This window comes from Meleagris gallopavo, chromosome 2, assembly GCF_000146605.3.
Source record: "Meleagris gallopavo isolate NT-WF06-2002-E0010 breed Aviagen turkey brand Nicholas breeding stock chromosome 2, Turkey_5.1, whole genome shotgun sequence".
Lineage (NCBI taxonomy): Eukaryota > Metazoa > Chordata > Aves > Galliformes > Phasianidae > Meleagris > Meleagris gallopavo.
This window is the reverse complement of record NC_015012.2, coordinates 3,932,813-3,950,177: the sequence shown is the minus strand read 5'-3', so window position 1 is coordinate 3,950,177 and position 17,365 is coordinate 3,932,813. Positions and strand designations below refer to the sequence as shown.

At 42.8% G+C, this 17,365-nt stretch overlaps 1 protein-coding gene across 3 annotated transcripts in view; it reads right to left on the bottom strand.

The window, feature by feature from the left end:
- RIN2 (Ras and Rab interactor 2) overlaps nt 1–17,365 on the bottom strand; it is a 58,586-nt gene that overhangs the window by 11,466 nt on the left and 29,755 nt on the right. For all 3 annotated transcript variants that reach the window (XM_003203643.4, XM_031552289.1, XM_019612512.2), the window contains 6 exons: nt 15,902–15,996; nt 10,899–11,091; nt 9,975–10,086; nt 8,174–8,246; nt 7,305–7,396; nt 3,336–4,472 (listed from right to left, as the gene is read on the bottom strand). In XM_003203643.4, coding sequence (XP_003203691.3) covers nt 3,336–4,472; nt 7,305–7,396; nt 8,174–8,246; nt 9,975–10,086; nt 10,899–11,091; nt 15,902–15,996 — 1,702 coding nt within the window. The remainder of the gene's footprint in view (nt 1–3,335; nt 4,473–7,304; nt 7,397–8,173; nt 8,247–9,974; nt 10,087–10,898; nt 11,092–15,901; nt 15,997–17,365) is intronic.

Sequence of the window (17,365 nt, the reverse complement as noted above, 5' to 3'; positions counted from 1 at the left end):
CCAGGGTAGGTTCAGGTTGGCTGTTAGGAACAATTCCTTCTCCCAAGGAGCGGTGAGGCAGTGGCACAGCTGCCCAGGGAGTGGTGAGGTCACCTGGAGGTGTCCCAGAGCCGTGGGGATGTGGCACTGAGGGACGTGGGCAGTGGGCACGGTGGTGGGGGGGGGTGAGGTTGGTGATCTTAGTGATCTTTCCCAACCTTAATGATTCTATGATTTTAATGAGAGGGGTAACAGAGGGGGAAGCCACTTTTCTCAACTCAACATGATAAGGTACAAGGATGAACAACCGTGGAGGGGGAAAAAAAGAATACATAAGCACTTAGAAATAGCTCAGCCAACAGGAGGTTTTCAAGAAGAAATAATGGAATACATTCTAATTCCTTTAGGATAACAGTCAATGAAGAAAAGCAGGTGGTAGTCTGTCTCTTGACCTTTTTGAGACCCTCAACCCTATTCCATGCAGCTTTCCTATAAATAAGGGAAATATGGTGTAGCTGTGGTTATTATAAAGAGGGTATGTGAACTGAAAATGCTGCACTTTCTGGGAACTCACCAACAGTTTACTGTCAAACAAGAAATACTTAAAAAAAAATCAGCATGACCTGAAGTTTATACTCTCCACAAAACCAGTAAAAAAGGCAAAAAAACAAAACAAAACAAAAAAAAAAAAAACAACAAAAAACAAAACCAAAAAACAACCCAAAAAAACACAAGATGAAAAGTGATTAAGCACGTCACAGAAGAAAAACTGAATTTCAGAGTCCTGTGACTATTTCAGCAACCATTTCGATGGGGTCTGAGAAAATAACATCCCCCAGTGAGACACGCTAACAACAGCAAGGTCATAATCAAGTGGCAGGAAGCAGACCTGGCTTGACTGTGCCAAGGCCAGCCAGCTGGAAGTGCAGAGACCAGGCAACCCCACAGGGAACGCAGGGCTGGAAACCAGAGCTGGAAAGGGGATGAATAAAGTGAGGTCCTCAATCACTGAGGTGCCACATGAAGCATCCTAGACATAAAAAGCTGCTGCAGCAAGGACTGCTGATGATTTCCACGTCCACTATGAGTGGAAATAGGTACAGGGAGGTGAAGTTAGGCAAGGGAAAATCTTTCTATGTCTAGGAACAGTTAGCAGGCTTTCTCTGGAGGCTTGGGATTCCTGATCATCAGTGGAGACTTCTGAGCACTGCCCAGAGTGGCTGACCCACGGACACGAGCCATCGTGCCCTCTCCTGCACCCACTGGCTCCTCCTGACTGACCCTGATCCCCCTGTCACAGCGCTGTCCTGCCCCTAAGAGCTCTTCCCACACCTGATATCCCACACTGAAAAATCCATCATGCATTAGAAATAGCAAAAGATAACAGGCAGCATTCTTTCCAGGCAGCTTTACAAGCAAACAACTAAGACTTCCTTGCCAAATTCCTTAAAGCTGACCGTTCCTGGCCTAGGCCCAGGTTCAGACACTGGGACCCTGTCTGGTGACACCTGACAAGAGTGACTGCTCACTCAGCACCAGTGACACCACCTCCCAGACACCTGCTAGTTGAGCAGGATCTCCTCTGCCCAGCCCAGCATATTCGAGTGTGGATGACTTTCAATACTTTTTGCATTTACTCTTGAACAATAAAAGCCAGATACTTTTAATTCCATCCCAATGCTGGGAATCTTACTGTTCCAGGAAGGCCTACAATTCTGTACTGAAATAGTCAAGTAAAAACCTGGATAGCAGGCAGAGCTGCTTTTAAGCTCTCTATAGGAACGACTACATCTTGCTGTCACATAGTTATCTGCTGAGATCAGCAACATCTGATGCTCCTGATTCACTTCCAGGATCCAGCAATAGACAGCAGTTGTTTCAAAAGCAAGTTCGTTTGTTTAAAAGCATCCTGCCTTACACATTAATTGCATTTAGTCAGAGGATCAGAGCTATACTTTGTCACTGAAGAAAACCCGATGTAGTTATTATGTCTTATAACTTCAGCTACTCCAAACTACTAAAACGTTTAAAAGCAGACATTTTTCCAACCTTCAGAGACTCGGTCTGACTTAACCACACCCTTGGAACGAAAAGTACAAGCTAAACAGAGCTTTGACCAAACTGCTAGTAAATACAGCTCTGTATTCCTTGTCAAATTGCCAACACTCTGCAGAAGGCCAGAGGAAAAGGCCCCAAAACACCACTGCTCCAATTGCCTTTTTCTTCCATGTAACACCTACTTAATATACTTCTTCTAAAGAGTCTCAACTTGGAGGACTCTCAGTGTCTATTTGCTCTAGCAGTGCTTATTACTTTTGCTTGACTTTCCATAAGTGAAGTTCAGGTTACATGAAGCATTTCCTCTCAGTCAAGGACAGACTGAAATGTCAACATAAAATCACCCTCTACTGCCAGAGAAAGAACTATCCTGCCAATTTTGCACTGGGCCAGCTGTTGGGACACTGGGGTATAGGAGAAAAACAAGCAAATTAGGACTGAAGTGAGCTCACAAGGAAAGTATTTTGCCCCGAGGGATGTTTACCTCCTGAATGTGGCTTATAGGCTCTTTTACAAATACAGCTCACACTCAGCAAGGCAGAGGGACAGTGGGATTTTATGCAGCAACAATGATTTCACTTTGGTGGATACACAAGTCTCTCCCTGTTAATATAACATGTATTCAACCCTATAGCTTATCTGCAACCTTTTATAACCACATACATGCAACAGAGAGATATAGAAATCCAGAGATTAGCATCCCGTTCTCTCCTACACACATTTTGTTTTTTCAACTCTATCTTTTCAGTTTGTTTCATCTGCAGGGACAGTGCAGCTTTGCTTGGAGTGAACAAGACTGGATGAATGAGATTTATTTCCACAGTAAATTGCTACAGAACGCCTCCCTGCTCTTAACTGTCACCCCTTTCTAATAAATTCTAGTTTTGCAGCTACTGTGCATACTCAGTGTGCTGCTGAAATTGCCCCAGCTTTGGTGCCAGCACTTCAACTGTTTCAGCCCAAAGGAGGGGACAAAACAACTGCTGACAAAAGAGAGATTTTGCAAAATTAGCGGTACTGCAGATTAAAAATACGATCATGGGTAAGGAGTCCTATAACTGCTGTTGCTATTTTGAGGATAGCCTTTTATAAACAACTTGGTAGCACCAACCTGAGTTGCTAGGTTTTTGTTTTGTTGGTGTGGAGTTTCTAACATTTTTTAACAACTGAAATACTCAATGTCTTGAATTCTGACAGTAAAATTAATCCCATCTTTCCAAACTTGCATAAAGAATATTACCGTTAATACAGATTACACACGTTTAGCTTCCCTCAAAATACAGCATAGTATTCCTTACCTATTTGGTCCTCTGGAATCAGCGATTCGATTGGGGGATCAAGTTCAGAGCTTTGGGACAAATAGTTCTTAACTTGGGTCATGAACTGCCGAACTGTTTGTAGCATATCTGTGCTGGAAACGTGGCACTCCTTGTTTTCCTGGAGAAAGCTGATATAGTCCTGCACCAGGCATCCAAAGTAAGTGCGTTTGTCCCGGGACATCTCTGCAATCTTCTTAATCATTCTCTTTTCAGGGGTCATGAAGGAACTGAAAACTCCACTAACTTTCCGTAGCTGGGATTTCACAATCTTGGGGAGAACAAACGAACTGTTTCTTTTCTTCTTGGGCTTCAACGGAGGTGCCATGCTTTCTTGGTCACTTTCCCCCTCAAAATCCTCCAGGCTGCTGTTAGTGTCCCCCTCGTAGCCAAACAACGGCATGCTCCGATCGAAGTCCAGCGAGTCAGAGGAGGAGGTAGAAATGCTCATGTCGCTCAGCCTCTGCCTGCCTCCATTCCAGGGTACGTGTGACTCAGAGCTGCTAACTGCAGTCTTCTTGGAAGCTGCTGGAGCTGGCTGAGGTGGGGGGGTTTCACCTACTACGTCAGCAGCCGCGGGCACACGCACAGAATTGCAGGCAGGTTGAATTGCGGCCGCGGGCTTTGAGCTGCCGCCCTCCACCTCTGCACAAACAGCCTGCTTCTTCAGCCGAGGAGGCGGAATAGGGGTTGGTTTACTCTGCAGCAAATCCAAGTCTCTCTCTTTCTTATGGTTGACTGTTTCTGGCACGCTCGTCTGCTTTATAGTCCTGGAAAGCTGTGGGCTCATGAGGACGCTATTAATAGAAGGAGGTGGTGGCCGGGGTGGGGGGGAGCGAGGCCTCTCGGTGCCATTCACGTCCTGAGATTTCAGGCTCTGCCTTTTCAGACTTCCAGTGACATCCTGGCTGTGCACTTTTAAGAAGAGTGGATTAATGAAACACAGCGCTCCGTTGGTCTGGCTGCACTCCAGCTCCAAGGGCGTTCTGGTTCGTATAGAATGCACTCCATTTATAAGGCAGAGCTGACGCGAGTCTTTGCAAGCACTGTCTGAAGGCCCAGGCTTACGGGGAGGTGAAGCATCTGAGGGGCTGCTGTTAGCTGGAGAGCTCCAGAAATCTGAAAAATCAGCATTGCATCAGTGTAAGAATGCAGAACAGCACGCAGATGGCTTTCAGAACATTCAGCTCTACACAACCAGCTTCACGTAGTAAGAAATTCAGACAGGCTTTTATTAATTCAAGGAGAAAAAATCCCAGTGAATCCCTGAAAGCACTACCAGATGTAACTGCACGCTGTACTCATTTACATGTATCATAAGAAATGGAGAACATCAAATCAGAGCACAGAATTAGGCTTAAAAATTAGCTGAGCACCAAAGAAAGGAATGGATAATGTAACACAGCAACTCTTATGAATTTGAGGCTAAAATGAGCATGATCTCATTACTAGCATCTCAGTCAGAAGTAAGGCTAGATCCTCAGCTGGTATTAATAAATCCACTCCATTAAAGACAACCGAATTGGGCTGATCAACTCCAGCTGCCATTTAAAATAACTCAAAAACTTTGGTTTGGTTTCCTCTTAAAACAAACAAACAAAACTACAAACGTAAAGATAGCTCACATTCAGCTGCACTGGGGGCACACAGTCTTCAGCCACACAGAACAATTGCTCGTGTCTCTTTAAGAGAGCTGGCCTGTAGCCCTGTGTTTGCAGTGGTGACACAGTTTGTCTGAGGTTTCAGACACTCAGCAGCACATAATTAGACTGAACGTGCCATCCCACACCAGCACAGTGGAAAACCTGTGCTAAACCAGCGAATTTCAGCTGCCGCCTCTCGTCCCAGCAAAGCATCAGCATTTTTGTGAAACTGAGTCAACAGCAAAGCCCAGTTTGTCCAAGTACAAAGACTGAAACCAGACAAGCCCTCAGGAATAACCACTACACCAAAACAAGTGAAGAACAGCAGAGGCAGGCTTTGCTCAAGTTCACCAGTCTTGGCAAGGCCCCTTCTCCTGGAGTGTTAAGATACCTTACATGGATTGTAGAGCAAATGCGGGCTGAAGGGCAAGAACAGCCATGGTAGGTCCATGCCTGACAGCTGTACCTTACCTATGGGCAGAAGATGGGAAACAGCCCGTGGCACAAGCCGCAGCCAGAGAACATATGTGAGGAATTTTTTTTTTCTTTTTTTTTTTTTTCCCCCTTTACAGAGTCACACAGCATTCCTGTTTTTTTTTTTTGTCCTGGCACCGTGACTCTGCATCCTGCCTGCAGCACATCTACCACGTGAGCTGTTACAAACATGTACGATGTAAATAAACGTTGCTGCAGGTGAAACAGCAGGAGAGGCCAAAAGAATCTGAAGCATGAAAAACTTCTGACTGGAGCAGGATGTTTTCTTCTGTGCCTGCTTGTTGCTTAAGAAAGCTCATGGTTAATAGGAAGGGCCCCTGAGAGTGTTTTTTTAGCATCAGTTGGGTCCACACCACCAGAGCTCACTTTCGTGTGCTGCTTTGCATGTAGACACCAAGAAAACCATCAGAAACTCAACTTTGCTGCTTGGCATTTGCTCCTCAAACTTCACCTGGTATGTAGTAGATAATGGATTCCAAATACAACCACCACATAGTTAAAGGCTAATCCAATTCCTCCTCAGAATTCAAAGGCATTAGCTTAAAGAAACAACACACAAGATACAGACAAATGGTTGAACAGTAAGTAAACCATGGTGCTCTCAAGTAGTGAGAACAAAGTGTGGTTAGTCTGGACAGCTTGTTCAACATCATTCTCCTCCATGGAGATACTCATGGAGGCTCCTTGAGGGCCTCCAGGTGTCACTGGGAGACCATCTCCATTGCTCTGCAACTCAGTCAGATCATTTTTTTCCAAGTGTTTACCTAATCAGCAGTTAACTGTTAGTCTGTATTCCCATTAAAATTCCACTCTTTCATTTGATCGCCTCACTTTGCAGACAAGAAGTGCAGAAGACAGTTACTTCTCTAAAACAATTCCTGATCGTCAGCCAATACAGCAAGACAAAACGCAAAGCAATGCAGTGCTCCCCTGTGTATGGCTTCTCTACAAGTTATGCCAAATAGTCCTAGAGAGCCTTGTGATAACACCATGATTTACTGAGGGTCCACTGCTAAATTAAAGATGACTCAAAAGTCTACCAGGACAGAAGACTGCCCTGGCTAACCCTCCCTTCCTGCCAAAGGAAATGAGGCCATTCAGCACTTTGCAGGAGTTGCTCAGTGATTCATTCGGGTTGCGCCCATGTTTCAAATCCTGCCAACCTCTGTATCTGCTGTAATGCTCAAATGTAATGCTCAAAGTGCATTTTACACTGAGCCTTTAATTGTATGCAGCTATGTGCTCTTTCAACCAAACCAGCATGCATGGATATGTTCTGTAGATGTTATGTATACACCCCTCCTTTTATTCATAGGCTACTGCATGAAGCCACTGATGTTGAAATTGCCCTCCTAAAATAAATAATCACGTGTCAATCTGAATAGAGGTGTTTATTAATAGTGAATCTCAGTTCCTAGACTATTCCATCAGCCACAGCAAATTATCCAGCTAGTGCCTGCTAGTGAGCCTGCAGCCAACACTCACCCTTAGACAACAAGCTGCATCAAATGTTTGCCTGAGGATTTTTAGACTTGCTTTGCAGCAGCTTAAGGGGCTACACAGAGGAGAGAGTGAAGGAAGGAAGGAAACATCACTACCAGAGACATGAATATCACAGAAGATTAAAGAAACAAGGAAGAACACCAAGGTAACTGCTTGGCAAGTACACGGTTTGGCCACCCCAGTAAGAGAAGCTGCTTTTCCAAATGAAATTTGGATCATCACTGACAAACATGAACATTTACAGACAGCTTATTTCCTCAAGCTTATAGTGATGCTACAGGGAATGACATCTGTGTAGATGACTACTTACTCAGTCCGAGCTGAGCAATCTCTTCAAGTTCAGCTTCTGTCTTTGCTGCAGCAATAGCATGAGGCAGCTTCAGGGTGAATGGAAGGACATCCCTGTTGTGCAACATCAAAGTAAATATGGTTTTCACAACAACATTCAAAGTTTTATAAGACTTTGTTTTCAACACAGGCTGAGATCCTGTTCCTACTTCCTTCTTGAGCTATAGCAGGTAATAAAAGCCTTAAACAAACAGTGTATGGTGAAAATTTTATCAGTGCCAGGATTCCTTCACACTGAGAACAAGTGTGAAGTGCAAATGAGTTTCAAGATCCCAGTACTCCTCTGGGGCTCGTTTCCACAGCCCCACCCTATATTTTCTCCTGTTGCAGCAGAATCTCTTACATCTCATCCTTTACAAGCATGCCAATGAGATGCAAAATGCTATCAGTCTTAATGTTATCTTTTATACACTGTTACTGATCACCAACTTGAATTCCAGTTCTCAGATTAAAAATCTAAATGAATACTTTGGCAGCTACCTTAAACACTTCCAAACTAGGATGTACCGGTCCTACTCTCTTCTAGGCTGAAAACATATCTTATATAAGAAAGTCTTAATCATTTCTCACACTCAGTTTCTCAAAGGGAGACGCATGAATGGAGAACAATAACACAAGCCAGATCTAGTGCAGAAAGCTTTTAGTTTTTAAGGAATAAAACTACTTAGCCACATGTACACTGTGTGAGTGCCAAATCACCTCTTGCCCACCTCACAGATACTAACATATCCTCAAGCAACAGCACCTGTTAAACCAGTAGTATAAGTACCTATACATAATTAAGAGTAAATGACAGCAAATAGATTCCCATGGAATATAAAACCATCTTACCTACTAATACAGTAGAAAGCAATGAGCCTGAATAAATCAGCAAAACTTATTCCAGACCCCTCTAAGGAAAACGCTGCAAAGAAAGTAACAACAGGTAGAGAATCACAAATCCATCCACTGTTTCTTAGAAAAGCTTAAGTAAATGCATCTCTATTTCTCCCCCTAGAATTATAAGTTCATCAAGCTCAATACTACACGGCTAATAAAGAACTACTGTTTGGAAGAGTACATGTCACAGCTACAGGTAGTTTCAAAAATAATAGACAGTCTTGGTGATGGGTTTCTGCACTCCAAACACATGGTCTAACTCCTGGGAATCAGATCTAGTGTTATTAGAACTGCACACAGTTTTGGAAAATAAAAAAAATTAACAACTGAGGCTTCACCTGTTTACTAATATCCTTAAATCTCATTGATTCCAGTGAGAAATCTCACCCAAGAACTAAAAGATATCAAGGAGAAGCTCCTACATTGACACAGTCCAAATCTTCTACCTCTGCAAGTGGCTGAGACCAAGGCACTGAAGGAAGATCATTTACTAAGTACAGTGCCAGAAGACAGGCTTCTTATTTGGTCATAAGACCAAATGCTGATCTTAAAGAGCTTCAGACATCTTCTAGGAAGGGTTGAATGTGAAGTCTGATTCTTCAGCCCATGCGCATAGCAGAAAAGCCAAATGAGAGGGGTGATCTCTTATGCAGGTGCACACACAGTTCCAGTTCTGCAGACAGAGGAATTCTTTTGAAATTCATCTCTCAAGAAAAGTACTTCCTGTGGTGCAGAAGCTTAAGACATTCAGACTGAAATCAGGCGGAGTTCCTGGCTTGGTGGAAAAAAAAACAGAAGTCATGCAGAAGCTTTGGTTATGCCAGCAATGCCTCTTGGTGAGCAGCAGCAATGCAATTTTGTCAGTACTCCATGCTGCAAGATCAGCTCCCCAAAGCAAGGATCACCAGTGTTGCTGGCCCTGCATGTGGCAGGGGGGTTGGAGATTCATGATCCTTCAGGTCCCTTCCAACCCTGGCCATTCTGTGATTCTGTGAATATGAAGTCTGTATGCACATGAACCAGAGCAAAGTCAGGTACTCATCTTTTACCTAACTGTTACACTGAAGGACTAGCCAAGCTGGCTATTGATGCATTCAGGTAAAGGGATTTCAGGAGATGCACTAACATTGCAGGTAGTCAACAGGCAGATGATCTTGGCAGGGGGGTAAAGGTTGTTAAGAAGAGATGTATGTTCAGGTCCCAGACTGTGGTGAAAAGCTCAATCAGGAATAGTGAGTAAAAACCATCAGTATATACTTCCCCCTTGTGGTAAAACTATGCTCTTGAATGATAACAATATACTAATTCCCTACCCTCTAGCAAATGCATAACAAGCCTAGGGACACAGCCACAGATGACAAATTAAATACACCTGTACTACAGCCAGTCACGCTGCTTTCCACATGTGTTAAGTCACTCATGTGAAAGAGTCAGTGGTTAATTACCCCTCGTTACCAATTAGGCCCCAAATCAGCAATGCCATGATAGAAATATTCCATTTTGTTGGCAGAAATGCAGAGCTAACAGGGGCAATTATTTTGAAAAATAGTGTTCTGTACCTGAGAATTTACTTTATCAACCAGTTTTATTATGCTCTTATTAGCTGTTGTAGTTTACGTGAAAGTAAAAAGGAGGCATTACTTTTGGAGTGACTTACGTATGAATCTGAGTATTTTCTGCTGTGGTTTTCACCAATTCAGCTACTCTTGGCTCATACTGGGAGACAAATAGATGAAAATTCTTTAAAACTTACTGTATGTGCTTTCTTTTATTGCAAATTCCTTCAGGCAGGGCCCACAGTCTCCTGGCAGACGCAGAGATATGACCTTCTTCAGCAGTTTCGAAGATTTCCTAACCAAAAATATCTGTTGTAGAGAAAGGAAAGAGATAAAATTTTAGCTTCATCACAGGTGCCTTAATAGAGACAGATACTGAGGACAAAAGAAACTATAATAATCTCATGATCACTGATATGCTTTACAATACACCTCAGAATTTAATTCAATTCAATACAGGAATCTACCAGATCCAACAAGTTGGTGAGAAACAGCGGTCAATTGTTTAGAAAAGCATTTCATCTTGCTGTAACAGATACATGACACCAAGTTTATTATGCCCTTTTATGAGCTCTTTAGTTTAACACAAAGCAACCCCCAGCTTTGAGTCAAATTGCAGAATCTGGGAGACGCTGATGGAGTACTGGTGTGTCACAGCAGCCCGTTCATGCAATTCTTCTGCAACAGGATATAGAAGCAGGCTGCCAGCCTTAGCAAAGCAGGGAGGACCTGGTTTCCATTACAGCACCCTAACAGGCACTAGTCAAAGACAAAATCCATGTTCTTGCTCCTTCCATATGGTGGAAATGCATCTGTTATAACGCTGTTTAGCAAAGTCCAACTCCAGAGCTCTAATTGTAGCACTCTACGCTCTCTCAGCTGCAGAGGACCTCTAACTATTCCTCAAAGCCAAACTCGTCCAGCTGCCAACCTCTCAGGGAGCTTTCACTTAGCTTATCCAATGCACACACAGAAGCAGCTTTGTGGGTGTTGGTTTTGTGGTGGATATTTTGGTGTTCCTTGTTTTAATGCAGTGCGTGAATGTGCATTTACTTGCCTGTGCACGTCAGTTTGGTTTTACAACAAGCAGCTGTATCAATAAAATGTAATGATCTTCCTACCCCAGGAGGCTGCGCACGCAGAATTTCCGTGGCTTCAGCATCGTTCAGACCAAGCTGGAGCCACACAGGGTGAGTATGCAGGAGCTTGTCCAATATGCTCAGCTTGTTAGATAGGCTGTCATATCCAGAGTCCCGAGGACAGCCTTTTACATCCTTTTTCTCTGGAGAGACATTATCCATGTTCTTTACTAGACTGTGAAGAAATGAAGTCATATGTTAGTTATAAACAATCCCTCAGTTCAAGAAACACAGAGATCAACAAAACTAATGGCACTGCTGGCAGCCTAGACAGTTATTTCTTCTATTTAGAACTCATATTATTAGTACACGTATTCTCTTATCTGTATGATTTCTCTCTTTCACTTACCCCCAAGATTAACAGCTAATAATAAGGTAAGCTCTAGCATTATTCCGTGAGCTTGCCAAAGTTCAGCAATCACTTTGAACGGATATAGATATACGTGCCTATGTAAACTACCCCTGCCTCTCCAGCACAGATAAGCTTCTCTAAGGCACAGCTTCACTGATGCACAATGGCAGATCTTTTTTCTTCTGCAGTCTACGCTCTAATTTCTCAGCATATTTACATCTTTGCAAACAGAAGTCCTCCTCTCGCAACTCAGAATTACACCTCTCACAATAGGCAAGGAATCAGACAGTTATACTTTTAATTATTTGGCTCTGGATTGATTCCTCTGCAAAGAATGACAGCAAAAGAAAAGCTAAATCAAGTGTGACTGGGGCAAACTAAGGTTATTTATTTTTTTATTAGTGGCAGGTTGGTTAAAACTACCTCTAAATGAAGCAATGAAGGCGACAGGTGCTAGTTTTGAATCAAAAATCCAAGGAAACTGAGTACTTCAGGAACTGCTTTTGCTACGCCAAGTTTCTCCATCACTTGTGCATAATACAACACCTAGTACATTTGCATGTGTCACTTGCTCTAATTTTTGAGTTTAGAAGTACATCCTGCCATCCTTCTGGGGCTAGAAATCACTGCAGAGCAGTTACTCCAGTAACAACACTCCTGATGCTGATAATAGAGCACAGGTTAGAGCTAAGCAAATCAGATACGGAGTCAGAAAAAACATCAGGTGCAGAGGGTGTGCTCTTCTGCCATCACAGGGGGCCCTGAACAGCAGAGGGCAATGCAGCTGCATCTCCCCGCTGCAAACTGAAGCTCTTCCAGACTGTTTCAGACAGGCAGGAAACATATTATGCCAACTACTGTAACCAGAGCAAGTACAGAAGAGGCTTCACAAACGCAATAGCACTGAATTATAAAAAAACAAACCAAACAAACAAGGATGACAACAACAACAAAAACCCAATAACTTAAAGTCTTGTCTTGGTTTTCCTAGCACTTGTAAGCATCTTACAGCATCTATGGACAGGGCTACAGAGGAAAACAAATGGCATGGACAGCTGCTTGATCTTTCTTTGATTGCATGAGAACATTCAGAATTTAATTACCTGGATCACTTATCATCTACGCACCTTCTCCCTTCCTTTTGACTTCATTACTGTTTGCTCACTTATGATATAACACCCTCTAGATTTGCAAGGCATCTAAAGTGCAGATATCTTCCCTCCCTGACCACCAAAAAGCAGCCAGTAACGCCCTTCAGGGACACAGAACATACAGAAATATTGTGTGCAGAAGGGAATTAGTATTTACATGTTATGACAAGGCACTGAAACGGCCACAATAATACTTCTAGGTTCTGCTTTCGACCACAGTCCCAGCAGAACCCAGCACTACAGCACATGAAACTCCACAAAAGTCAACTCATGAATCGTAGCAGTGCTTTCAGAAGCAGGACCTCCAGGAAATACTGGGCAGAAACTTTCCACTCACCTTCAGAACGGGTTACAGGCAGCAATGCTACAAACCAAAGATAGCCATGGCAAAATGAGTTATGCACAGACTCTGGCTGTGAGTTTAACTGCCCAAGGGGTGGAAACTAAACACGTTGCAGAGAGAATCTGTATGGGAGGGAAACAACTTTGCCTATGAAAAAGAACTGCATCACGTGCAGAGGAAGGTGCAAAACTGGTATCAGTTACGAGGCCAGGTGCTCCTTGCTACCAGTCAGGGTTTGCAGACATACCCAGGTCACAGCGCTCCTCCACATGGGTGGCTTAATGTTGTTAAACACAGCCAAATTCTACAGATCCAAATTAGAATTTGAACAGAGGTTGCCAGGTTGTTTAGAACTCGTGGTTACTGAGGTGCACAGCCCTTCCCTTGTGCTCCCATGGAGAAACACAGTGCATGAGTTCGTCATCTCTTTGACCGCAACATTGTTTAGGACTGGGATTTGTGCATTACTTCTCTGGAAACAACAGTATGGAAAGAAGAACCATATGAACTCCTCACGATCACCTGATTCATTGAAGCGTACAGAATAAGAAGTTGCTGTGACCTCTGTGCACCAGTACAACATGTCGTGTTGTGCAGCCATTACACTGCTGGTGGAGGTTGCGGTGGTGTTCTGTGTTCACCTGGTTTCATGCTAACTCCCAGAAACAGGCAGCAAAAAGGATAAAGAACTGGCTGAATCCTAGAATTAGGATGATCTCCCTCATGCCCACAACATACATCTTGATCACATACCTAGAAAGCAAGTGCCCCTGTTCAGCCCTGCCCAAGATCTTCCTTTGGTCTGTATCTCTGTGTCTTGCTCTAACTGGTTAAAACCCAAACTGAAGGGATGGGACACAGCTGCTGAGGAAAAGGTTGCCAAATACCTACATACCTGTTAATGATAGCAAACCAATACCTATCAGCACTGAAAAGAGACCACCATAGAGCTACCAAGATGAGCAAGGCACTGCAGCATCTCTCCTATGAGGAGACACAGAGAGCTGGGACTTTATCATAGAAAAAGGAGGCTCAGGAGATCTCATTAATATCCATATAGATGCAAAAGGCAGAGTGCAGTGAAGATGGAGCCAGGCTGTGCTCAGTGGTGCCTCACTGCAGCAAGAGGCAATGGGTACAAACAAGAAGGCTCTCAATATTGATTGTTCTCAGTATTACTTGTGTCACAGGCTTCAAAAGAGGAGGCATCTCCAAAGTATCACCGGGAGGGCCCTACCTCAGGAAGTCACCACACAGCTATGCAGATCACTGAAGCTGCAGACATGAGGCTTCATGGACTTCTTTGTGTACTTATTCCTCTGAACACAACCAAGACATCCCACAAACCTGACTTTGCAGAGCTGTTCCAGTTGTGTGCAGATATAGGCAAAGGTAAAAACCAAGCAAGAGTAACACACGTTCCTTCTGGGTCTAATTTCTCTAGATGCAAGAAAATCCAGATACCAACTTCTGAACTGCAGCTTTGCAATAATAAAAGCATCTTACATCAATTATATAGTTATAAAATAACTGCAAAGTTATAACTTTTGCTATTATCAGTTGTTATATAATTCACACCTACTTTTTCCTTCTGCAGAAGCCCACAGCTCAGATTTATGTAGTAATATAAAAAATGATCTCGATTAATTTATGCAGATCTCATATTTTATGTTACCTTAAACAGCTAACAGAAAATGATTTTTTTTTTAAGTTTGTTCACTCTGTTTCAATAGGAAACTTAATTCAATTAACATTTAACACATTCTGCACTCAAAACAATAGCTTTCATCAGAAAAATCTGTTAAAAATTATTAGCAAAACAGGAGAGTGTAGTTGACTGTTTCCAGCTAAGTGCTTTCACCAAGATTTTAGAGATAATGAATCTTAGTCTTTCATGCTTATGGTGCATTCAAGGATACAAGCAGCTTTAAAACTGAAAATTAGCTAATCATCATTGAAATTAATTAGCTGAGTTCACTGAAATGAAGCAGCCTTTCTGCCTCTGTAAAAGAACCACACTGTCAAAAGCTTTAGAACTTGAATAATGTGCAACCAAGGCCACAGGGAAGGACTTCAATTACCTCAGCTGTCTGTTCTTCACCACTCAGGCAACAAAGGTGCTGCTCAATGTTTTAGGTAACATGAATAATTTAAATGTAATGCAGTAAGGTTTTAGCACACTTCAATAGTATTTACAGAAATAATAGAAAAAAATTAAAAACCCATGGATGTAATTCTAAACAACCAACCCTTATCCATTTTGTGGAGCAAAGCCCACCAGGCTCTGGAGCGGACTCTGCAGCCCAATAAAACAGAACACACACTATTACTTTCCTCTTGCAACCACTATTTGAACAGCAAGTTAGAAAATAAAAGAGTTCATCTTAACACAATGGTTAAAACATTCTCTGGATAACAATTTATCTGTCATTAACCATCAGGAATAACAAAAGCAAAGCGTTACGGTCCCACTACAACCACTTAAACCTCCAGGTTTACATCAAATTTCCACAGTCCCACCTATAGCTGTTTCAAAAGGATGAAATTAATATCCGCATTACAAGATGAACCTCCAATTATTTTAAAGCTTACAAAAATATAATGATTTCTCTAAAAAAAAAAAACAACAAACCATGAAAGATGCATATAAATGAGCTAAAATCCATATTCCACAGAAGCGTCAACTTGTAGCAGTCTAATTTACTTAATAACCAGAAAACATAAATCACATCATTATGAGTTGAATCTTCACAAATCCATTTGGAGCAATGGCCATTGTTAAGTCTGTACAATGTGAAAGTAAAGCTCATTGCCATAAAGAATGGGAACAACATCAGTAAATTCCTCTTTTGACCATTCATCTGCATGGCAGGCTTGCCACAAGAAAGCAGAAGTGAAGCTCAGCTGATGTATTAAAGATATTAAGGCAAACACAGACCAATTCAATCTCCGGGCATTCCTTCTGCACAAAGGCAAATTCCTTTAAAGAAGAGCAAGGTAAACTCCACCCTTTGTTTCCAGGATGGAAAGTGCTAGGAAGGAAAGCACTAGGATATAAGGCACCCAAGAGAATAGCACAACGAAAACATTCCTATCACAGCACACTGTCAAGAACTACGAGAACAAGCATTTTAATCACCTTCGCAAATCTGCAGGCTCATCTTCCACTGTGACATCTGTCTGAACCATCTCCTGTTTCAGTTCTCCGATTTCTGAGGCAATTGTGTCAATGAGCTGGAAAGGGACAAAAACAGTATGACGTCAAGCAAGTGGAAGAGGCGTGGAAAAGGAGCCTGGGTAAGCTTAGTCACCACAGATTACAAACTTTTTTTTTTTAAATCACATCCTATTTAAACTTCCCCTAGCAAAGGAAAAAGGGCTGGAAACAATCATTCTTGAAGGAAGTATAATTCCTGTTTTTTGCCTGTATAAAACTTTCCAGGCTGGTGAGTCTTGTTGTTTGTTTTTTTTCTTTAAAGCATTTTAAATCTGTAGCCTTCACAATCAGAATACACAACAGCCTAACTAGTAAGTCAACTGACCAATTGTAGCAGTAATTGAAAGCAATTTCATTTCTCAGATAAATAGAAAATATTCAGAAGAGTTCCAACCATGAGTTATCCCAGAAGAAATGCTAAGCCAGCATTACAGTATTTTAGCAGGTGAAAAGTAACAGAGCCATAAGCAAATGAGAGCTGCTTTCCACATTAGGCGTTGGACTGAACTTGAACAGAGGACTTAATTAAAAGAGAACTACATCATAACACTTCAGTGCAGATGGAACACAATCCTATGGAATACAAAACTCATTCTGAAGTGGGCTAAATTAGCGCTAAGGCTGCATATTGAGAACTGTAGCACTGGCTGGCCAGATGTCTGGGAGGTGTTTTGGTGGGAACACAGCAGAAATCAACTGCGAAGTTCACAAGGCTTGCTGCCTTGGATGTTCTTTGCAGGAACAGCATCAGGCCTGCCTGACAGGCAGCACACCGTAATGTACATAAACATTCTGACAGATGGAGCAAATCCAGCTTTCCAACCCAGCTAAAGACCCAGGCATCCCAGCCATGAGACAGCTTCATACAGCAGCATTTCCAAAAACTTGTCATTATTAAGCAAAACCTCAGAAATTCACGTCCTTCTTCAGTGTACAGCTTTAGTCCTACTAATCTTCCAGCTGCTGCCCCTCAAGCAGCCCGAGTGACTTGAGCTGTGCCCTCCTGCCCATGAGGAGCAGCAGTCGGAGGAACCTGCACTGTGCAGACAGGTCAGGCCTCACCACCTGCTTCATCCACAAATTCAGCTCAACAGTAACATAATTCAACATGGAGAAGCAGATTAGAAGTCTAAAGAGACAGAAGAAATATGTTTCTCTTCCAAGCTGCGATTAATAGTAGAACAACCAGCTCTACAAGGTCTAAATCTTTCAGGTACAACCTGCTGCAGTCTCTGGTTGTAGTAATCATTCTGGAAGGGACCTTAAAGTGCACCCAGTTCCTACTTGGAAAGGGCCTCAAAGCCCCCCCAGCCCAACCCCTGCCATGGGCTGGCTGCCCCCCACCAGCTCAGGCTGCCCAGGGCCCATCCAACCTGGCCTTGGGCA